Here is a 23800-nt window from a genome sequence, read left to right on the forward strand (position 1 = left end):
ATTTGCACAACCATACATGTCAAAACTGGGACAATGTACTTGATTAAGAATAAGAACCTTAGAACAATCACAAATAAACTGACTGACATCTTTGTGTTAATCAGTATAATATTTGTGTAAATTAGATTGATTACTGTAATAATTTTTTCTAATTTGGTTCCTGACATTTGTTATGCACAAATGTCTTGAACAAATGTGCTGTGCCCTGGGCATTAAGTTATTTGCATACTTAATGACTTGCTTGCTTAATCAATGTACCGTTGTCTCTAATTATTTCGTAAGACGATTATGTCTAGGCAACATAAAGGAAATCCTACGACAAAAGTGATCTACTTGTGGCAAGTTTTGATGCAGCATACATCGATGTGTGTTCTTAAAATTACTTTTTGATCGATGTTTCTGCGCTCGATTACTCTCGATCCAGTGCCAGCGTAGTTTGCTAGTAGCTAGTTGAGAAGCTGTAGATGTGTCTGCCAGACCGGCTATCAAATAGCTACTTGAATATTATTTAGCATTTCCAGAATTCCACCTGAAATTGCAGCATATAGCCACTTAACAATTGACGTTTTGGAAACAGGTAAATCATGTACGTGGCTTTTTATATGTTACACCCATGGTGTGTTTATATTTGCATGCCAGCATAACTAAGTAACGTTGGCTAGCTAGCTAACTACAAGTCGTCTCCTCCCAATTAACGTTAGCTTATTTTAATCGATACAGTTGCTTAGAACTATAACTGCAGGCCCGGTGTGTCGTTTTTAGAAACAGGTTAATTCAATACAAAGTTAGCAAAGCCTCATCTGCCAAAGACTTGGGAATGCCAGGTAGATAGCCTAGCCAACTTTGCTAATGTTACTTGGATTAGAGAAGACGGATAAATTGTTTAAATAGTAGTACAACCACTGTACTGGTTAGCTAGATCGCTAACAAGTGTTAATTACCGGCGGTATCTAGTTTACCAACATGTTATCTACAACTGATCATGGCTAATAATGAGACTCTTGTTGTGCTGCTTTCTCTGTTTTACCGAATGACCATCATGATTTGACAGCTATGTGTCAGCAACTAAGTTAGCAAGTCATAGGAAACGAGAAGTTGGATTGAGAAACAATAGTTTAGTACAGTATTCACCTCCCTATATACGTCCTCTCAGGAGTATTCATGTGTAATGGTAGTTTACTAGCAGCATACTCATAGGATGGACGGCTGTTTGAATAATGAATTGCCTGGCTGTGCTGCCCTAGATTGGATTACTCTTTATCACTCCTAGATAAGGAAAAAAACTGACACATCCCATACTTTACAGGAGAGGTTTTTGGCAGTTTTCAATGTCAGTACTATCAATGTCCTGTTTTAGTTACCTAGTTGCAGTGCTAGTGATCATAAGGAGTCTCTCCTTTCACACACATCTGAGCTCTGAACCTTTCTACGGATGTGTTGTAGATTTACCAGGTGATGGAACGGAGCATTGTTTTGCCCCAGTGAGAGGGAACAAACAGCCCTGTCTGATTCGTGGCTGTATTTGGAATCAGTCGGGCTCAGAGGACGGCAGAGACTGGATTGGACCTGCTGAAAGAGTGGAAGGAGGGAGGAGAATGGAACGGGCACACAGTTTGCTTCTGAATGAAGAGGCATGCAGCCAGCTGGGAGAACACCAGAGGGCCGAGTTTGTTTTTGAGTGGCTTCGCTTCCTGAAGAAGCTGCTCCCTGCTACAGACAGGGTGAGAACAGGGGAATGGGGCACAGAAGGAAGGGAGAGTGGGAGGATGGGGAGCTGGAAGAAGAAAGACTGCTGGTGCTTGCAGACAATAGCCTCTCCTGTTACAGAGAGCTTGGTGCATTCCTGAGCAAAATCTGACCAAAAGAGGGCAATTATAGAAGGCTGAGAATAGAACATGGTTGTTTTCTGTGACCATCTTTTTTTAGCAGACAAGCCTGTCTGAATTATCCTTTAAATAGAATGTTTGTGTCATTGTAAAATCAACTGTATAATGCTTCAGCTTCAAAGGCATTTTGGCTAGCCAGCCCATATCAATGAGCTTCAGCTTTCTATGTGACAATCTTAGCAGCTCTTCAAAAAACACTTTGAAGCAACAGTATGAGAGCCAAAAACATTATATAATTATGTGGCTGTTGTGGGCTCATGCAAATTGTGTAAAACTAGTATCTATGTTTTGTACTTACTGTAATCTATTTCATGTTGCCTGTAAAGGCCGATGGTGAAATGTTGACTTGAACTCTGTTGAATGTGAGTGAACCAAACCGACTTTTTCCTTCAGGCGGATGTTAAGAAAAACCAGAAGCGTCTGGTAGAACAGCTGACCATGGTTCTGACTGGTTCTCCGGGTCCGCCAACCCGCTGGCTCCTAGCCCACTGCCTTGCTTTGCTCTACAAGGTGGGCGACTCACTCACCGCCACCCTCATGGTGGACAGGTGCAATGACATCATCCGCAGTAAGGACGACTCACCGAGCTACCTGCCAACTCGACTGTAAGTGCAGTAGAATACTTTAGTTATAGGGATGAATGGACATGCTGTTGTAATGGTGTCATTATAACCAGTACATGTTGCTGAGTGCATTAACACACACACTGCATTTCAGTTGGTGCAGTGGTGCTACTAGTGGTCGATAATAGGGGAATACACACAGTCTATGAACAGATGACGTAGGTGTATACAATTGGTGGTGAATAATCACCAGATAATGGTGTATAATCGTCAGTGCCCTGCGTAATTGTCTCCCTACCTGAAAAGTCTGGAATTATTTCATACAATTCAGCTCATTGATGCGGGGCAGTTGAGGGAGAGGCAGGTAGCTAGATGCCCGCCTCCTTTTGCTCCGCCTCCTTTTGCTCCATCTCCTTTTTCCTTTCTTCCTCTTCCCTCATCTCCATCTATGCGCTCTTCTTCCTCTTCCCTCATCTCCATTTATGTGCTCCTCTTCCCTCATCTCCATCTATGTGCTCCTCTTCCCTCATCTCCATCTATGCGCTCCTCTTCCTTCATCTCCATCTATGCGCTCCTCTTCCTTCATCTCCATCTATGCGCTCCTCATCTCCATCTATGCGCTCCTCATCTCCATCTATGCGCTCCTCATCTCCATCTATGCGCTCCTCATCTCCATTTATGCGCTCCTCATCTCCATCTATGCGCTCCTCATCTCCATCTATGCGCTCCTCATCTCCGTCTATGCGCTCCTCTTACCTCACCTCCGTCTATGCGCTCCTCTTACCTCACCTCCGTCTATGCGCTCCTCTTACCTCACCTCCGTCTATGCGCTCCTCTTACCTCACCTCCGTCTATGCGCTCCTCTTACCTCACCTCCGTCTATGCGCTCCTCTCCAGTAAAAATGTAGCAAAAGTTTGTTCCGCCAGTGCCGGGTGCACAGCAACAAAATGGGACTTAGGCTTATAGTTTTGTAATCTGTCTGATGTCCTTCCAGACAGAAGAGCATTTGCTACGAAAAAATGACTTTCCCAGCCTGACTCCAAACTTGTTTGTCTGGCCAAAATGCTTTGAGTTTTTCTTGATCTACGTATAGAGGGATCTATATTTGCTTTTGAGCTCCTCCTTTTTGACAGGGGAGAGCCCTGTGTGATTTCCCCCTCCTCACAGACAAGAAAACAATTCAGTTACATTCCATATATAAATTGTTGTTTAAATCATTTGTATTATGATTAAGTCATTTTTTTCTAAAATGGCACCATTTAAATAGTAACATTGCACCGATAAACACTGCAGGCAAGTGAGATTGCCTTTGCAACTGATTTCCTTTTTTTTGTCCATAGGGCAGCGATTGCCTGTTTGGGTGCCCTTTATGAGCAGCTTGGCCGTTTGCTTGTCAACACATTTAAAGAGACTTTGGCAAATCTGTGGAAGGCCATGAAGTCTGCAGAGGTGAGTGAAAACTTAAAGACAAGAAACATTATATTAGTGGAAAGATTTATTATGTACTACTACTTATTTATTTAAATGTTGATTAATTAGTGAATGTATGCAATCCATAATGTAAGTCCCTCTTGATTAGAGCATCAGCTGAATAACAAAAATGTGAATGTGTTTCTAAGGACTTTGCAGGTCATGTTAACTGAACCAGGGTTTAGGTAGATGAGGCAGTGTTTTTACACTGAATTGACTAAAGTTGCCGAAGGCCCCTGTTGTACTTCATTATTTGTGTGTGGTTCACCTGACACTTGCATCAACAAGCAGTTTCCACCCACATTCTCCGTAATCTCTAGACATTGTTGGGGTGGAAGGCACAGGAGGCCGGCTGATTCAGACACATCCGAACTGGTGTGCCTCGCACTGTTGGTCATACCACGCTTAGGTCTCATGTTTTGCCAATTCTAACGTTCAGGCAATTGTTAACCGAATGCCTCAATTCCTCCATTATATAGCAAGTCAGAGTCACGTGACTGAAAATGGATAGTATTCGAAAATAACCTAATTTCATACCTTGACTACATATTAAAACATCATGACATAGTGTTTATTTTTTGTCTGTATTTTTTCTCATGTCCTTGAGAACAGGTGTGGCAGAATTCCTAAATCAACCCCCCCACCCTGAAATTTTACCGAAAAGGTCTTGACTGTTGCCAATCATTGATGTCATTAAGCAGACACTCTTATCCAAAATGACTTGTAGTACAATGAATGCATCTGGGCTCTAAAGTACATCCATTTCAAGTGCCCTCCAGAATTATTCACACCATATTTCACACCATTATTTCGTGCCAGTCATTCTGGAGGCCACTGTTATTGTATAGGAACCTCTATTTTATTGGATTCTAGCTTTTAACTGGTGAACCTATATTCCTAACTTGTCCCCCCACACAAGTGGGTTGAACGCAAGGCTTAGGCAGAGCTGGCGTCCAACTTTTACAGAGTGACCCGGCACCGCCTTTTCACCGCCTTTTCACTGCCGTTTCAGCGCCGTTTCAGCGCCGTTTCACCTGTCTTGTGCTCCAGTCGCAGGGCCGCTACGAGATCATGCTCAGCGTGGAGAAGATCCTGAGGGGGCTGGGGCCGAGCGCTGTCCCCTGTCACAGAGACGTCTACAAGACCGCGCGCGGCTGCCTCACGGACCGCTCCATGGCCGTTCGCTGCGCCGCCGCCGAGGTAGATCTCCCGGTGCTCCTCACCCACAGAGAATATGCCGCGCAGCTGGCGCTGAACGCCTTACCTTAACGTTGTGTGATGTCTGGCAGTGTCTGCTGGAGCTCCAGAGAGAGGCTGTGTTTCTCAGGACCTCGGAGTTGGAGAACGTAGCCACGCTGTGCTTCAGGGCGTTCGAGGGCTCCAACTACAACGTTCGCGTGGTTGTCTCCAAGCTGCTTGGTACCCTGCTGGCCACGGCCGTAGACCCTGAACAGGCCACAGGTACAGTAAGCTACAGCGGATGATGATTGAGTAGGACTCGTCCCCATTTGACTACATTCCACACTTATAAGCGGTATTAGTGAATTGGGATGTTTTTGCACCAGGAGCCATTTTCCACTTTGTCCCCCTTCTCTAAACCCACCCGAACCTCACAGTACCTGTCCACGAACGCCCGTTTCAGTTTGGTGTCTTGACCCCGTCTTCTTGTCCCAGCTCCCAGGCAAGGGTCCAAACACAGCTCTCTGGAGGAGGTGATGGACCTGCTGACTGGGGGATTTCTGCGGGGCGGGGCCGGCTTCCTCAGAGCCAGCGGAGACATGCTCAAAGGGACAAGTTCCGTCAGCAAAGACATCCGCGTGGGCGTCACTCAGGTCAGCCGCCCTCCGTCCACGTCCTACGTGTCGGGCCAGGAGCTAGTCAGCCTTTACATGTGCGGTTGTGTGTATTTAGGAGCTACGTCTTGTTTTGTCTGACTCTGTTGTCGTCCCGTCTCCTGGGCCCCGCTAGTCATGCGTGGTCTTCGTGTCAGTTCTGGGCGGCCCCTGGCTGGAGGCCCACTTCTCATCCCTGCTGGGCCTCCTCATGGAGCTGGTGTCCCACGCGCGGGCCACCCAGACCCCCGCCGACGCGGTGTGCTGCAGACGCTGCGTCTCCTTCATCCTCCGCGCCACGCTGGGCTCTCTGCTGGGGGAGAAGGCCCAGATCGCTGCCTCCAAGGACCTCTGTCTGGCCATAGGCAAACAGAAGAGGGCAGTGGGTGAGAGGATGGCCTTTTAATAACAGCCGTAAAGAAATAGGGCAGAGTTTCTCCTCCGGGTGGTTCGAAAGGGAACTTCAGGAGCGCCGACCTGGTGTCATTGTGTTTCAGATATCACGTTTGGGGTTTCTCGGTATAGTGATGGTTTGTGTGTGTCCCTGCCCAGATGCGGCCATGTGCGATGGGAACGTGGAGACCCGTGTCACCATCACAGACGTAGCTGCCAGTCAGCATGTGTTGGTGTGTGCCCTGCTAGAGCTGGGAAGCCTGGTCCAGGGTCTGGGCTCCACGGCAGCACCCCTGGTCACCGACACCAGCACAGGTGGGACCTACACACAGTGTCATCAGGACAAATGGCTCAAGGCCAGTATATATAGTACGTGTGTTAAAGAGGATTAGAACCGTCTTCTGTGGTCCCGGCAGCCCTGCTGGACACGGTCATCTCCGTGCTACTCCACCCCAGCGTGTCGGCGCGGTTGGCAGCCGCCTGGTGCCTGCGCTGTGTGGCTGTGGCCCTGCCGTCCCAGGGGGCCGTGCTGCTGGACCGCTGTGCCGAGAGGCTCCATGCTCTCAAGTCCTGCCCGGAGGCCGTAGCTGGGTACAGCGCTGCCATCGCCGCCCTGCTGGGGGCCGTGCAGCACTGCCCCCTGGGAATCCCCCACACTAAAGGGAAGGTAAGGAGAACACTGGGCCTCCCCCAACTACAGACAAGTTTAGGAGAACACTGGGCCTCCTCAAACTAAAGGCACAGTTCATCTCAGTGTGTGCTGGTGTGTATATGTGTTGGTATGTTACTGATCAGAGCCGGCGTTTCTAGGTGGTGATAGGTGTGGCCGAGGACATGCTCCGTTCAGCTACTCAGAACAGCCGCATCTCCATCCAGCGCACACAGGCCGGCTGGCTGCTGCTCTCGGCCCTCAGCACCCTGGGTAGGTCCTCCCCGTTCCCCTGTCCCCCGCCACTGGAGACGAAGGCTTGTGTTTAAGAGCTTGACCAGTTATCCGGACCACATGACCAGGCGTGAGTAGAGGTTTCTGCCGTCTTGTTCAGGTCCCGCCGTGGTGGAGCACCACCTCCCCAGGATGTTGCTGCTCTGGAAGTGTGCCTTCCCTCCCTCCATCAGAGACCTGGACATGGAGCTCCGCCGTGGGGACCACTTCACTTGGCAGGTCACCCTGGAGGGTCGCGCGGGAGCGCTGTGTGGTGAGACACATGTGCACACGCACAGGACATTTACATTATTTTGCCGATGCTCCTATCCAGACTAATCTCCTATTAGCACATGTGTCTTAAGATAGGTGGATCAAACACAAAACCCTGTAATAGCAAGTACACTTTACCCAGTGAAGTTCTGTAGCTGGATTGAGTCAGGTTGTTTAACTCCTGTCAGGTGAACAGGCCGTCAACCTGTGGCACTGTGTATGTTTACCAGTATCCCGCACCACTGTTTCCCCTCCAGCAATGAAGAGCCTGGTGGTTCACTGCAGAGATCTCCTGAATGATGATGTTACAGGTCGTCTCCTCACGCCTCTGGCCTGTGCTGTGTCTCTGCTCACCAAGTGAGTCACACCTGATCAGGAAGTCCGAAACAACAAGGCATGCATACTGCATGGAGGGATGCTGGGTTGTATGCTTTTACAAATATTTACAGAGGGAGATCTCAAACAGCGACATCACTGATGATGACCGTTACTTAGTTCTGACTGTAAGGTTTCTGCTGGAGCTAAAAGTGCCTCCATGTTAGGTGGCCAGTATCAGAAATCTTTTTTTAGCGCCTAGCCGTGTCCCACGTAGCATCTAACCAGGATATGGACACAGTCAGTCAAAGTGACAGAACCATACATGGGTTGATTTATTTGAAGTGAATCTCTATTATTTGACTGATGCCTGGATGTTTGTCTGTGTGTATTGCAGGCTGCCTGTTCTGATCAAATCCTACGGGAACCAGATTAAAAACGCGTCCATAGTGTTCAGACTGAGGGTGTATGAGGTCCTGGCTTTGTTGCCTCCAAAGACCTACGAAGGTGAGGGCCTTTGGTTACTTGTCTTTGACCACTATTAGTCCACTATTAAAATGGAATGTGGAAGTGGGTCTGCAGAAAGTAGAAGTGTTTCTATGGAAACAGACCTGCCGCTCTTGGTGTTAAACGATTGGATCATCCATAACTGTAACTCTGAATGAGGTCCTTCATCCGTCCGCACAGAGCATTTTGGCGTTGTACTGAAGCAACTGGTGGCCGACCTAACTGGGCCGGAGAACGTGGCGTGTTCCGAGTTGACCTTACTGCCTCCCCTCTGTCACGCCAACGACCTGGTCCTCCTGGGCCCGGCTCTGCACGACATGGACCAGCAATACATAGAGGAGCAGGTCTGTCCAAAGCTCTCAGCGTATCTTTACCCAGGCAGCTACTGTATAGGACCTCTATGGCCCAGAACAGGCAGCCACTCGACAGTGCTACTCTGTTAGCCGATGTGGCTTTGCGAAGAAGGCCGAACCTTATGTGTGACCCTGCTGTGCCGCCTACCTCAGTTACATGGGAGCAGAGCTGGAGGAGGGACCCTGGAGTACGACCCCTTCACCATCTGTGACAAAGGCCAGGATGTTCCCGCCCCCCCGCCCCCTGCAGCCGCGCTCACTGTTGCAGCGACACAGCTGTTCGGAGTCATCTTCCCCAATGTCATCGTCCCACAAAGGTACAGTCTACTGGTACATCCAGTGAGCATTAGCGATGTAACAATATATATGTAATTTGTAATGGCGTTTTCTCCCTGGCTCAGGACCCAGATTCTGGAACAGTTTAGCGAGTCTTTGAAGCAATTAAAGGGCGTCCGTCAGCTAACAGTCCAGACCCAGGTGGCAGCCGCCCTCTGCAGTGTCCTGAAGGTAACGTCATCTGTGGTACATACGGTGCCTTGGGAAAGTATTCAAACGTCCGCACAACTCTTGCATTTTGGTGAATTAGAAAGGGTACACTGAAATGTCATTCTGTTTTCTTTCAAAACAACTGAAACTTGAAATCAGTTATTGTATGAAGACATTGGTTTTGATGTCGGGAAATATTTTTTTGAAACATAAACTGAAATGTGTTGCTTGATTGCATAATGCATACAGTGCCACTCAAAGGTTTGGACACCTACTCATTTGAGGGTATTTCCACATTGTAGAATAATAGTGAAGAAATAACACATGGAATCATGTAGTAACTAAAAAGGTGTCACAGATCAAAATACATTTAATATTGTAGATGGTTCAAAGTAGCCACCCTTTGCCTTGATGTCAGCTTTGCACACACTGGGCCTTCTCCCAAATAGCTTCATGGGGTTGATATTCAACCTAAACAACCTGGAGCAAATCAAGAATGGGCCCAAATCCCTCTGACACTGTGCAAAGCTGATGCATACTCACCCCAGAATACCTAATGATGTTATTTCAGTGAAAGCTGGCTCTACCAAATGTAAATGTGTGAATTAAATATTACTTTTTTTTAAAAATTATTTTCCAACATGTAACCATGGTCACCCTACTGTTGTTGATTTGAGTGAAAATATTTCAGGGGTTTGAATACTTTTGTAAGACACTGTTTGTATGTGTGTATATATACTGGATGCCTTTAACATTGTCTATGTGCAGAACAGATTGACATCACTGATCTCATCAGTCAAGCACAAAGCATAATCTCCTATGAAATGTGTGTATGTCCCTCATCCCACCTCCTCTCTCTGTGTTCAGCACCTGGGTTCCTGCTGTGCTGGGCTGGGTCCGGAGGAGGTTCGGAGGCCAGCCCTGGGCCTCCTGGTGGGAGCTCTAGAGAGCCCCAACCCTCTGCTGCGCTGCGTGGCTGCGGAGGGCCTGTCTCGCCTTGTGCAGGTGGTCAACGACCCCACCTTCACTGTCTCCATGACCCTGGTCTGCTTCGACAAGTGAGTGTTCATTCGGTTTATATCAGAACATGTGCAAAGCTAAGGTTGTGAAGAGTTTGCATTGGTTAGTCTTTGGTTTATCAACGCGCCAAAACCCGTCTGACCCTTCTGACCCCCCCCAGGTTGAAGACGGCCCGTGATGCGGTAACTCGTACAGGTCACTCGCTGGCGCTAGGGGCTCTGTATCGCCACATAGGGGGCATTAGTTCCCCCCAGCACCTCTCTGCCTGTGTGGGCATCCTCTTCACCCTGTCCCAGGACAGCACCTCCCCAGAGGTCCAGGTACAAGAATCACCTACAGTGGGGAGAACATATATTTGATACACTGCTGATCTTGGAGGTTTTCCCACTTACAAAGCTTGTAGAAGTCTGTCATTTTTATCGTAGGTACTCCAACTATGAGTGATGGAATCTACATTGAATGATTTTTAAGTAATTAATTTGCATTTTATTGCATGACATAAGTAATTGATACATCAGAAAAGCAGAACTTAATATTTGGTACAGAAACCTTGGTTTGCAATTAGAGATCATACGTTTCCTGTAGTTCTTCACCAGGTTTGCACACACTGCAGCAGGGATTTTGGCCCACTCCTCCATACAGACCTTCTCCAGATCCTTCAGGTTTCAGAGCTGTCGCTGGGCAATACAGACTATCAGCACCCTCCAAAGATTTTCTATTGGGTTCAGGTCTGGAGACTGGCTAGGCCACCCCAGGACCTTGAGATGCTTCTTACGGAGCCACTCCTTAGTTGCCCTGGCTGTGTGTTTCGGGTTGTTGTCATGCTGGAAGACCCAGCCACGACCCATCTTCAATGCTCTTACTGAGGGAAGGAGGTTGTTGGCGATACATGGCCCCATCCATCCTCCCCTCAATACGGTGCAGTTGTCCTGTCCCCTTTGCAGAAAAGCATCCCCAAAAAATTATGTTTCCACCTCCATGCTTCACGGTTGGGATGGTGTTCTTGGGGTTGTACTCATCCTTCTTCCTCCAAACACGGCGAGTGGAGATTAGACGAAAAAGCAATATTTTTGTCTCCTCAGACCACATGACCTTCTCCCATTCCTCCTCTGGATCATCGAGAAACATTGGCAAACTTCAGACAGGCCAGTACATGCGCTGGCTTGAGCAGGGGGACCTTGCGTGCGCTGCAGGATTTTAATCCATGATGGCGTAGTGTATTACTAATGGTTTTCTTTGAGACTTTGGTCCCAGCTCTCTTCAGGTCATAGACCAGGTCTTGCCGTGTAGTTCTGGGCTGATCCCTCACCTTCCTCACGATCATTGATGCCCCACGAGGTGAGATCTTGCATGGAGCCCCAGACCGAGGGAGATTGACCGTCCTCTTGAACTTCTACCATTTTCTAATAATTGCGCCAACAGTTGTTGCCTTCTCACCAAGGTGCTTGCCTATTGTCCTGTAGCCCATCCCAGCCTTGTGCAGGTCTACAATTCTATCCCTGATCTCCTTACACAGCTCTCTGGTCTTGGCCATTGTGGAGAGGTTGTAGTCTGTTTGATTGATTGTGTGGACAGGTGTCTTTTATACAGGTAACGAGTTCAAACAGGTGCAGTTAATACAGGTAATGAGTGGAGAACAGGAAGGCTTCTTAAAGAAAAACTAACAGGTCTGTGTGAGCCGGAATTCTTACTGGTTGGTAGGTGATCAAATACATGTCATGCAATAAAATGCAAATCAATTATTTAAAAATCATACAATGTGATTTTCTGGATTTATGTTTTAGATTCCGTCTCTCACAGTTGAAGTGTACCTATAAAAAATGACAGACCTCTACATGCTTTGTAAGTAGGAAAACCTGCAGAATCATCAGTGTATCAAATACTTGTTCTCCCCACTGTATCAGAGCTTGTTTATTCGTATTGTCACCTGTTCGCCTTGGCTTCTGCGGCTCCTGGGAAAGTAGTTTGTCTTTGCTGGTAACCAGAATGGGATCCGCGAATGCGGTTTGTCTCTACTGGTAACCAGCGTAGAAATTTCACAGTCACCGTTGCCCTTTGCTCTGTCTGCGATGCCTCAAATCATTGTACGCCCTACGGCCACCATGGCCTTTGTGTACCTGTTACTGTCAAAATCTATGTTTGCAGTTCGCAATCACAGAATGGTCTACATGCATGTAAGCAAGCTAGCTACTGTAGTTATCGATAGATAGCTTACTTTGTGCCAGACCGCGTAAGCGGAGCCAGCCATGAAGAGCGAATGTCTCTTACTGAGTGAGTGACCGACGGACCGACCCCTTGTTAAATAGCATATTGGTTAGAGAAGCGGACCTGCAATCTATAGATCCCGCATTCTGGTCTCCTCACAATCAAAGCGAGGTATGCATAATGAATTATTCCGTATAGACGAAAACTCTGCTGGCTCTAACCTTCAGTGTCTGCATTATAGTATGCCTGAAATAAAACAATTTATGGTGACATTGCGACTGATTTTTGAAGTACGCATCCGTGCATGCGTCTTGGTTCAGGGTAGACAAACATTAATCTGGCTACAACATTCAGTAGTTACGTTATAGTAAGCCTTAACTAAAACTGTATAGGTTATATTGCGACTGTTTCTGGCATGGAAAAGTTCATCTTCAGTCTTGCTAGCAATTGCTAAATTCTTATGATTATTCCAGTAAGTTAGTAGATACTGGTAAAGCTTATTACTGGCTAATACGCTGTTAAATTGGCCAGTGGCAAACGCCATACAGTTCATAGATGCTATTTGTGGTGGAGGTAAACTCAGTTAAAAAAAAAGTATGTTTAACTACTTCAATGTCATTCACAAATGGCCAATTAGCTATTAAAACGGCCATTGGCAAAAGAGGATTTGTTCAGGATAGATACAAGAGACATCTGGCAAATGGACAGCTGGATGGTGTAGTGGTTAACAAAACAGCCCTTTACATGGGTGACCACGTATCAGCAATTCAAGTTGTTTATTTGTGCGCTCCAAATTATTTCACTCTCATGCCTTTGTGGCCTGTCCTGTGGCCTTTGTGTCCTAAACTTTTTTTTGTAACACCGAAGGCCAAATGGCCTTGTCCCCAAAATGACAAAAGTCCAAGCCTGCTGGTAACTTAATGTGTGGAGTTTTTCCTCTCCGTACCAGATGTGGGCGCTGCACTCTCTGTCCATGGTGATTGACCTGGCCGGTCCTCTGTACCACGGCCATGTGGAGGCCAGCTTCACCCTGGTTCTGAGGCTGCTGCTGAACGTCCCCCCCACCCACATTGAGGTCCACCAGAGTCTGGGTCGATGCCTCAACGCCCTCATCACCGCCCTGGGGCCTGATCTGCAAGGTGACTACTCACCTCAGGCCTTTTTGATCGATTGTTTAGTACAGCAGCTTAGATTTCAGTTTAAAGACTTGAAATGGGGTATGGGTTTCTCTCGGTACCAGCCTTCTTCTTTATGCTCTCTAATCCGCGTATATGCGGTTCTACCCCCAACCCTCCAGGCGAGGGCCAGTTGGTGTCGGCCCTACGGACATCATGCCTGGTGGATTGCGCCGTGATGCAGGACAGCCCTGACTGTCTGGTCCAGACCCAGGCTATCTCCTGTCTGCAGCAGCTGCACATGTTTGCCCCGCGCCACGTCAACCTGGCTAGCCTGGTGCCCAGCCTGTGTGTAAGTCTGGCCTAAGCGAAAGTATTCAGACCCCTTCACTTTCTCCCCATTTCTTGTTTTAGATTCATTTAGAATTCTTAACATTTATTTTCATTTGCCATTGGTCTACACACAACAGAAATGTGTGGCAGTTTATTAAAAATAACAAAAACAATTTCATTTACAGTAACTAATGCTAAAGTGTGTGCCACATTGCCCAGCCATTGTCCTACCTTGGTAGCTAATTAGCTAATGTCATTGCTAGATCAAGATAATCTACTGTATGTTAATCATTATAGGCAAGCCTCTGCAAACAACAATAGTACCCAAAACCAAAGTATCCCGTGGTTGTTTTTCTTTTTAAATAAACACAGTTCTCTTGAATTGTGGGTGAAGGCGTTCTTTATTAGACCACTTCTTTATTAACTGTTACACTGATGGATGCTCCCAGAGACTGGTAGTGCCTTCATTTGTAGTGACCCTGTGTGTTCTCTCTCATACAGGATATCTTGTTGGATTATTCTGTGTTGGTAGGTTGGTTTCCCCTGACTGCAGCAGTTTCTGTGTGAAGTGTGTCTGTTGGATTTACTGTTGCCACTTGGTTATACTTTCTCGTCACAGTTTTCTTTCATCACCCAGTCAAAACCCAGTTTTCACCTTGGTTGTCCTTCCTTTTCTTTCGTTTCTCCTTCGTGAGTTTGAACTAACCCAATCCATCATCCACAGCCAGCATGAGCCGATTCCCCCTCCCCCCACACGGTCTCCTGCTCCAGGGGTAGTGCCAAGGATTTGTCTTGCGTCAGTGGCTCTTTTCTCAGTCCTTCCCTCTTTACATTGGATGCACGCTTCGATCACTAGTTTAGGTCAACTTCTCACTGTTGCCCTATTGATCACACTATTGAGTTCTGCTGTCAGGCCTGACAGCTAAAGACCACGCTCAAATGAGACGAAAAAGAATTAGATTTGATGCAGTCACTGACGGAAGTTCAACTCTCCTTCACAGTACCTCTGCTGTCAGCTCTTTCCCACACACATCTAGCCTGGTCCCACACTGCTCTGTGCTCTTCGGCCAACTCCATTTCAGCCATGACAAAGACCTGAGACAGCACGGACAGATCTGGGACCAAGGCAGGCTGACACACTCCTCTTCTCTGAAAGGCCTTTGTTATTTTTTTGTTTATCACAGGATGATTAGCTAACAGCATCATGGCATCAAAGAGGACTAGTCACTAGTCTGCACTCCCATGGAGCTAACAACCCTTATTCTGTTTCTCCTTGTTTGTGTTCTGTGTTGGAACTCGCATTGTGTTCTTTTCTCGTTCCCCTGGGTTAATGTATCACATCCAGTTAGCAGGCCAAATGATTTTACAATGAGTTGTTGACACACACACACCGTGAATGTAATCGCTTGCTTTCAGCTGAAATATTCTACATGTTTCGGTCTACTAACTGCTCACAGCAATTACTATTTATTCAAGCATGGTGTTCAGCTGAAAACGTAACGGGTCCCCACCTGTCTGTTATAATGGGTACCTCCTGGGGTTTTCAATGGCAGGTTTTTACCATGTCATTGAAATGGGATCTCCTGATTATGGGGCTTTCCACAAAATGACTTGACAGGTAGAATGGTCACCCCCACTGCCAGTGTTTAGGGCTCTCTAGTTCTGCCATGCTGTGTTGCTGAAACTGTTTTGTCTGTGTCTCTTCACATGTGTTCACACGCGTGTTTGCGTGTGCAGGTGAACCTGTGCAGCTCGTACCTGTCCCTGCGTCGCGCCGTGGTGGCCTGTCTGAGACAGCTGGCCCAGAAGGAAGCGCTGGAGGTGTCGGAGCACGCCGTGGCGCTGGTCAAGGAGCTGCCGCGCAGGGACAACACACAGCTGGGTGAGGACGCACTCCGTAAAGCCGAGACATCCGGTCATTAACGTTTAGCAGTCTTTCCTTTGAGGCTCAGCGTGTTCAGATGGATTCTGAATGAAGAACGTATGGCATTCCGTTTTAAAGTATATTCGCTATACTTGACTATCCAGAATGAACATGACCGATATCAACACCGTCATTTTGACTAGTCAGGATTTTGTTTCAAGATATCTGTAACGTCATTCTGACTAGTCAAAACTACAGTTTAAGATCTCTGTAATTCAGTTTTGACTAGTCAAAAGTGAATTACAGATATCAGCAATGACCTCGCTGAAAACGACACTAGACTAGTTACACATCCCAAATGGAAATTGAAGATATCTGCAACTATTGCAAAACTAAATTATAGATATCTCAAACGTCATTAAGACTATTTCGAATTGTTTTGCATTACGTTTCTCATGCGAAGCATCAGATCATATTGGCCCAGAAACGCATTTCGGTGTTAGTCGAAAAAATCAATCATGAAATAGAACGATCTTATCATCTGGGATTTTGTGGTGAAGAAGAGCTTTTTTTTTTTTTTTTTTAATAATCAACTTTTGAAAGAAAGAAAATCTTCAGTTTTCTTGCAAAAATCGCATGTCGTGCACTGCCTGGAGCCTTAAAAAATCTGTCAAAAACTAGAAACCCGGCCTCACGCAGGTCTGACAGGGTGGTTAATGCATGTCATACAGTGGAAGAGTAGTAACGTGTTTGAATACAAGCAAGCCACTCACTCCCGCTCCTGACTCCTACATGTAACTACAGATATACGCAACGTCATTTTTCCTAACTAAAATCCCAACTCAAGACATCTGTAATTACATTTTAACTAGGCAGAATGAAAGTTAAAGATATCTCCAATTTGAGATCAATCAAAATTAATTCAAAGATATCTATAACTTGATAATAGATATCTACAATTACATTATGACTGGCTGTAATTCCAGTTTCAGATATCTTCAATTTAATTCAGACTAGTCAGAATTGCAGTTCAAGTGATTTATGACTAGTTAAAACGTTATTTAAGATATCGCTAAATAACGATCTAGATATCTTAAATTGAGGGTGGTTTAAGATATCTTGAACTGGAATTGTGACTAGTCTGAATTATAGATATCTGGAACTGTAATTACAACTAGTTATAATTTAGATGAAGATATCAACAATAGACATTGTTGATATCTGCAACTGATTTAAAAATATCTGTAATCAGAAACCTCATAGACATGAATGGCAATAGTTGTTTAAAACTGACCAGTCGATACTGAATTACAGAAATCTGTAATTACAGATAGCTTGCCATATGAGCGTGCGTTCGGATACAGCTTCACGACCTGTAGAAATGCCTCATTGTCACCCCTCTCTCGTCAGATGTGACCATAAAGGAGGTGGGCCTGGAGGGGGCGCTGTTTAGCCTGCTGGATCGGGAGTCAGACCCCCGACTGTGTCAGGACATCAAGGAGACCCTGGTCCACATGATGACCTCCATCACTGCAGGGAAACTGGCCCACTGGCTCAAACTCTGCAAAGATGTGTTGTCTGCCTCTGCGGGTGGGTGTGCTGTGGAATGATAGGAAGCATTTCCTTTTTAACCCCTATAACTAGTTGAATCATTTCTCTAGTACTGGGTGTGGTGTTGTAGATTTCATTAGAGACTTAATTTGACACCAAATGTTACCTGTAGTAATGCAATCTAGTGATATTTGTTGGCTCAGACTCCACCGCCCCAGTTGAGACCAACCAGGAAGAGGATGCGGACCGGGATGACGACGCGTCCGTCTTCCACGCCAAGTCCGACTCCGGCGGGCCCTTCACCAACCTGCGCTGGTCCACTCGGGTCTTCGCCATGGAGTGTGTGTGTCGCGTCATTACCCAGTGCGAGAGCCACGGACACCCCGCCCACTTTGACCTGACCCTGGCCCAGGAGCTCCGCCTGCACGAATCCACCGGTCAGGGAAGCCTTTTTGTCGAAACGTCTCTCCTTTGGCACCACCGGTTTTAAACTGTCCCTTCACTGAGCCTAGTAAAGTAAAGCTCTGAAATCTCTGAATTGTGTGTTTATTTAACCGGATACTTAAATGATTTGATTAACTGTTTGATTTTGTCATTTTATGATGAGCATGTGGAGCATCCATGTGTTATTTAACATCTGTTTAACGTTTGTTAAACATCCTGTCCTTTCCTCCCTGCCAGACTTCCTGGTTCTTCATCTGGCCGACCTGATCCGTATGGCCTTCATGGCCGCCACCGACCACAGCGACCAGCTCCGTCTCTCCGGCCTGCAGACCCTCCTGGTCATCATCCGCAAGTTTGCCGCCATCCCCGAGCCCGAGTTTCCCGGCCACGTCATCTTGGAGCAGTATCAGGCCAACGTGAGTCCACTGCGTCACGCCACTTCCAGAAACGGCGATGGCTGTCGTCGGCTCTTTCAAGCGGTCACTTCTCTCCTCTGTTCCCGTCTAGGTTGGCGCAGCTTTGAGGCCAGCATTCTCTGCCGAAGCCCCTCCAGACGTCACGGCCAAAGCCTGTCAGGTGAGGCCTTCCGTCTCCCCTCGTAACTATTAGCAACGGAATGCCGGCATTCGACTGGAGCAACGGCTGACTGTGGGGTTTGGTCTTTGCCGCCCGCCAGGTTTGCAGCGCGTGGATAGCCAGCGGGGTGGTCAGTGACCTGAGGGACCTGAGGAGAGTACACCAGCTCCTGGCCTCTTCTCTGGTCAAGATCCAGACAGGGAAAGAGGTGCCCAGTCAAGTGTACAATGAGGGGACATCCACCATGGAGACGCTAGCGGTGCTAAAGGCCTGGGCTGAGGTAACTGGCCACCGGCTGATCCCCTAACACGTACACTAACTATACATCCAAGCCTGTCCCCTAGTAGTCCAATGCGGGCCAAGTCTCCATCATTACGATTGAATCCTCTGAGTTTATTCGATGCTGCCCACATCCTCTGTGATGTCTGAGCGAAGAATGAATCCTGGATACATCACAGCTGATCCCGTATTCCTCATAGACGCAGTTTGCACCTAACCTGTTCATTGAATGAAGTGTCCTCACCCAGGTATACATCGTAGCAGTGCAGAACAGCGGCCAACCGACTGAGAACTCCGGCCCCGGGGGGCAGCCGGAGCAACCCCATCCCCCCCTGCTGGAGGAAGGCTGTGGGGGTGCCAGAGGGCCCGGGCTGCTGAAGCTGGTCCAGACCGACCTGGCTGCGCTGAGCCGCCTGTGGCTGGCCGCCCTGCAGGACTACGCTGTGCTCACGCTGCCCCAGGACTACTCATGGCAGCTGCCTGCCGCAGGTCAGGACACACAGCTACAGACGCCGGTGCATTCCGGGGTTCCAGGCATCACACTGGATGGATAGCGTGGGAGGAGTGTGCTCCAAATTCCCAACAGGTGTGTGCTCTGCTGGTAATAAACATCTGTCTCCTCTAGGAGGGACCTTCTACACAGCTGAGACGGTGGAGCAGGCCAGACCCCACTACTACAGCTCCTGGGCTCCTATCCTCCACGCCACAGCCCTGTGGTTCAGCAGCACCGGCTTCATCATGGCGGACGACGGCCCCGCCAACCTGTCCCGTCCCGTCACCCCCACCTCCATGGGCCAGTCCGCCTCCCTGGCCTCCAAGTCCCCTGAGGACGTCAGCGCCGACCGGCTGCACCTTATCCTGGGTGAGAATAAAGACACCCTGTCCAGGCCTGTGTCTTCCCTACTGCCGGCCTTGGTCGTTTCTAATTAATGTCTCCCTCTTGGAAAGATGCTTTTGAAGGCGAGGCAAGTCTTTGCGTTCGATAGGTAACGGAGCGGTCCTTTGATGTGTTGTGTCCTCATCTGCAGGCATCAGCGTGGAGTTCCTGTGTTCCCCTCACTCCCACGACCAGATGGAGAACATCTCCTCCTGCCTCCGCGCCCTGCAGGCCCTGCTCCAAGTCCCGTGGCCCCGGTCGAAGGTGGGCAACGACCAGGTGCTGAGCGTGGAACTGCTGAGCGTGCTCCACAGGCTGCTGGTGACCCGGGAGGCCATGGCGGTGCAGCTGGCCGTCCTGGAGGTGGTCCGACAGGTGGTGAGCGCCGCCCAGGAGCATGTCCGGGAGAAACGCCACAGCGCCGAAGGTGAGTGCTCGTTCCGTCAGGCGACGAAATAGCAGTGTGTTCAAGTTATATGTTCCCTTGTGGTTCTTCTTTATTTTTTAATTCTGTCAAAACATCTCTTTCTCTCAGTGGATGACGGAGCGGAGGAAAAGGAGACTGTGCCTGAGTTCGGGGAGGGCCGGGATACCGGCGGCCTGGTTCCGGGAAGGTCTCTGGTGTTCGGGGCCCTGGAGCTGTGCCTGTGTGTACTGGTGCGTAAACTTCCCCAGCTCAGCCCCAAGCTGGCCGGGAGCCCCGGCGGAGGCCAGAGGGGCTCGACCTGGAGTCTGAGTGACAGCGACTGCCGACTGGTGGCGTCTGCTCTGGCCATCCTGTCCGACCTCCCGTCCATCTGCTCTCCTGAAGGTAAGCCCGGACGGGTCTGCTGTTCTAACCAGGAAGGGGGTCTATTCCAACAGCTCAGGGGCGTAAGCAGGCACTCTAATATCAGTCCCAGTGAGGAAAATAGATCATTGGGATTTCACTTGACGCCCAACATGAATGTGGAATTACCACCTACTGCTGTACAAACAACCTGTTTTTATTTGATCAATGGTGCCAGGTACACAACTGTGAACTGGATCTTGTTGCAATCCATGTGGATGTTTTGTCTGCCCCCCCTACAGTAGGGCCTCTCCCCCTCAGCTCAGGTTCTCCCCTTATAGCAAGGAGGGCAGAGTTCTTGACCATTTCTAGAAAACTTTACATTTTCCTTCTACAATCCTGGTAATCGTGTGTATTATCCCCATCCTGTGCTGCCTCTCCTCTGTCCTTCTCTACCCCCACACCCCCCACCTCACTCCCTCCCCCTCCTTCCTCTCCTCTCCTCCCTCCCTCCCCCCCCTCTCTCCTCTTCTCATGCTTCTTTCACTGTTTTGTTCTGCTTCCACACCCCACCTGTGCTTTCTATGGTGCTGTGATTAACCTGAGGCTGATTGTCATCTGTTTTCTCCCCCATAGGCAGTGTGTCCATCCTGCCTACAGTACTGTACCTGTTGATGGGTGTGCTGAAGGAGTTGGTGCAGCAGTTGTGTCAGGGAAGGGCTCTGGACCTGGTTGTCACGGCAGCCCTGCAGGCCCTGAGAAATGTGCTGTCGTCCCCAATGAGTCGCTCTGAGAAGAGCCGTGGGGCCTGGGCCCACCTCCTGCGCTGCGCCCTCAACACCCTGCTGGACTGCTGGGATTCCGGTACGGGAGACCCACCAGCACACTAATGACACAGGAGTTACACAGCTGACTCCAAACACCACAACCTTTGATTTGCAAGTTTATACAAACGCCACCCCATCATACGTTTGTTAATTACAGAGTTTGGCCTTTGGCTTTACTAGTGCGGCTCTGGACGCCCCCGTAATATGAAGTTGGACTACGGTCAGTCAGACTGTGACTGGATGTTAGATTCTCTTTGTGTCTCGGTTGACAGATAAGGCCAGCCCTGTGGTGGATGAGGTCAGTCTATTGACTGCCCTCACTGTCTTCCTGCTCTCTGCCAGTCCTGAGGTCACCACATTCCAGCCCCTGCAGGCACGCTGCATAGACAAGTTTAAAGCCAGTCTGGAGACTAAGGACCCTGTGGTGAGTTAAAGTCACAACAAGCTAGTTTAGCTGTCATCCAGAGCTAAGGAGTCCGCCTTTTTAGGAGTCTTCTTGTGGCTACACAATTAAAGCGTTTTGAAAATTCAGCGTATCCACTGCTGAAGTTAGCATACAAGGTTTCTCACTATTAACTTATCTTTAAGGATTCAATCCAAAAAATAATAATTACAGAGCATAATGTATTATTAGTAGTACCATTTCATCGGTCTAAAATATTACAATAGAACAACTATCATTTCTACTTCCATTACTATCACCATCTATTAAATCAATATATCTACGTACATAAACTATTGTCAGAGGTTATTTCTTATAAAATTAGGTGTAGTCAGTGTCCCTCAGGCTAGGGCAGCTGACTATATTTCTCTGTGCTTCTTCAGGTGCTCAGCAAGAGTTACCAGCTGCTGGTGTCAGTTTTCCAGAGCCAGACCGTGGTGGCGGTTCCCTTCATCCAGGCCCTTGGGGGCTGTGTGGTGAGACACCTCCAAGGAGTGGAAAGGAGTGGGCCCCAGAGCTATGAGGAGCTGCGGGCCATCCAGGATGGAGTCAAAGCCCTGGAGGCTCTTGTGTTTGCTGCAGACAAGACCCACTGTTAGTAGGCTGTTATTTTAGACATCCTACTCCTCTGGGCATCACCAATCAATTTTATTAGTTAGCTTTTTCTAGATGGACCATATCATCTGGATGTGTTTGTTTGGTTTTTAAATGCCTATCTTCATGTCCCATGTAACATCATGTTGTTCTGGTTGTGTTTTGACCTCCAGGTCCCCAGCTGGTGGCCGTTCTCCTTCCCATCCTCATCTCCTTCCTGCTGGATGAGAACGCCCTGGCCTCCGCCTCCGCACCTGGCCGTGCCCTGCACGAGTCTGCCCTTCTGGACCTGATGCGCATTGGCCCCCAGCACTCGTCTGTGTTCAAGGCCCTCATGGCCTCCTCACCCCACATGAAGGCCCGGCTGGAGGCTGCGGTGAAGGGAAATCAGGAAACTGTCAACATCAAGGCCACACAGACCCCAGTACCCAGCAAGACATCGCCCAGCATTCAACTCAAGACCAATTTCCTGTGAGGCAACTTCAACTGGAACGACTGCTTAGTTCTTGTGAGCAGACAGGAAACAGAAACACCTGGACGTTACATTATAGTCTATAGCGTCACTTTATACTCAATTTAAGGTTGGAATAGTCACTTGAGACAGGCACATATCAAGGACAGTGACGCTTTTTTTATTGTTTTAGTTTGGTAGGAAGTCCGTTTTTCATGTTTAATTTCATGGTACAATAGTTGTTAATTTTAACTGTTTAACCTCTATGAGGGAATGACGACAGAGAAAAGACCATGTCATCATCAGAGACAGATTCCTTACCAGGGAGTTCATTAGTGCAAAGTTTTACTTAACATTTTGTAACAGAAAACATATGCAGGTTTTCTTATGGACAAATTTCCCTAGGTCCTCCCTGTTTTTGCCCTTTGCTTCCTAGTGAATAGCATTAGCTTTTTAATTGGTGAGGGAAAACATTTGTTCAGTTCTACCCATAGTTTTTTCATTGAAGTCTAAACTTTGCTGGGCGTTCACATGCTTGGATGTCAACAGTATTTGTTTCATAATTGATTCCTTATAATTTGAATGTCTGTCAACACATTTATGCAAACAGGCGGTTAGCAATGCAAGCTGAAAAAGATGCAGCATGCATAAGTACACCCAACATACATACATTTAATGTAATTTAAGTGTTCAAATAACATGTATAACAATTTAGTTCTAAATTGCTGTAGCAATAATAGCAACACAGAGAGAAATGTTAACTGCCATGTATTAAAATCATTAATAGTCCAGCTATCTACAGAACAATAAAATCACTGCTCTGATGTTCTTGAAATGACATTGCACTTAACATACTGTTTAATGTTATGACTATATCCAGTCAGACAACAATCCAAACATTATCATTATAGTCTTGGTACTGTATTATGGTAACTTAAAAAAACATGAAATAAAATAGCTGCACAGGGCTCCAGTTATTCAGCAGTCAGTATCCAGCATTACATGTATCATATACTTGCATAATCCTTTGTTATTCATCACCGTTCATGTTAAACTTCTCTACAAATGTATTCTGATCGACTGGGTGAACGAATGTGTTACAACAATGTCTAGTCTGTGGACACTGATCAAAGATGTTTTATAAAATTGATGTTCATTGAGGGTATGTAAATGAATGTAAATCATATAGCGGGGTTTCATAAAGTTAACACTAAGAATGAAAGTGTTTCTGCAATAACAAATATATCCGGTACAGAGGACGTTGTCCTGCTTATTTTGGCTTAGGCTGTTAGACACTTTACCATAACTGGGAGGATACTGTAAAATTCCAGCCTATATGTAATGGAACCTGGCCATTTATTTTGTAAACTGTACAAATGAAAATATTGGTTGCAATTAACACATTATTTTCTAATGGCTGTGGATGAATAAAGCCTGAAATTCTTTGAAGAA

At 47.5% G+C, this 23800-nt stretch overlaps 1 protein-coding gene across 4 annotated transcripts; it reads left to right on the forward strand.

Moving 5' to 3' along the window:
- The first annotated feature begins 273 nt into the window (after positions 1-273).
- On the forward strand, positions 274-23800 carry LOC105023626 (HEAT repeat containing 5a). Of its 4 annotated transcripts, none has more exons than XM_013137414.4 (36): positions 274-365; positions 1444-1721; positions 2280-2491; positions 3791-3899; positions 4971-5120; positions 5210-5381; positions 5595-5752; positions 5889-6138; positions 6305-6460; positions 6562-6812; positions 6956-7067; positions 7189-7341; positions 7598-7697; positions 8053-8162; positions 8343-8506; positions 8669-8832; positions 8917-9022; positions 9869-10059; positions 10182-10341; positions 13176-13365; positions 13524-13693; positions 14176-14202; positions 15412-15556; positions 16949-17128; positions 17293-17526; positions 17771-17949; positions 18041-18109; positions 18210-18389; positions 18637-18877; positions 19014-19250; positions 19417-19692; positions 19801-20076; positions 20671-20898; positions 21134-21285; positions 21687-21897; positions 22071-23800. In XM_013137414.4, the coding sequence occupies exons 2-36, from the start codon at positions 1596-1598 to the stop codon at positions 22370-22372; spliced, it is 6141 nt and encodes a 2046-aa protein (XP_012992868.3). In that variant the 5' UTR covers positions 274-365; positions 1444-1595; the 3' UTR covers positions 22373-23800. The 4 variants fall into 4 exon arrangements, with proteins under 4 accessions (XP_012992868.3, XP_012992866.3, XP_012992867.3 ...); XM_013137412.4 differs by lacking the exon at positions 274-365 and adding an exon at positions 394-586; XM_013137413.4 differs by lacking the exon at positions 274-365 and adding an exon at positions 394-577.

This window comes from Esox lucius, chromosome 15 (genome assembly GCF_011004845.1).
Source record: "Esox lucius isolate fEsoLuc1 chromosome 15, fEsoLuc1.pri, whole genome shotgun sequence".
NCBI lineage: Eukaryota > Metazoa > Chordata > Actinopteri > Esociformes > Esocidae > Esox > Esox lucius.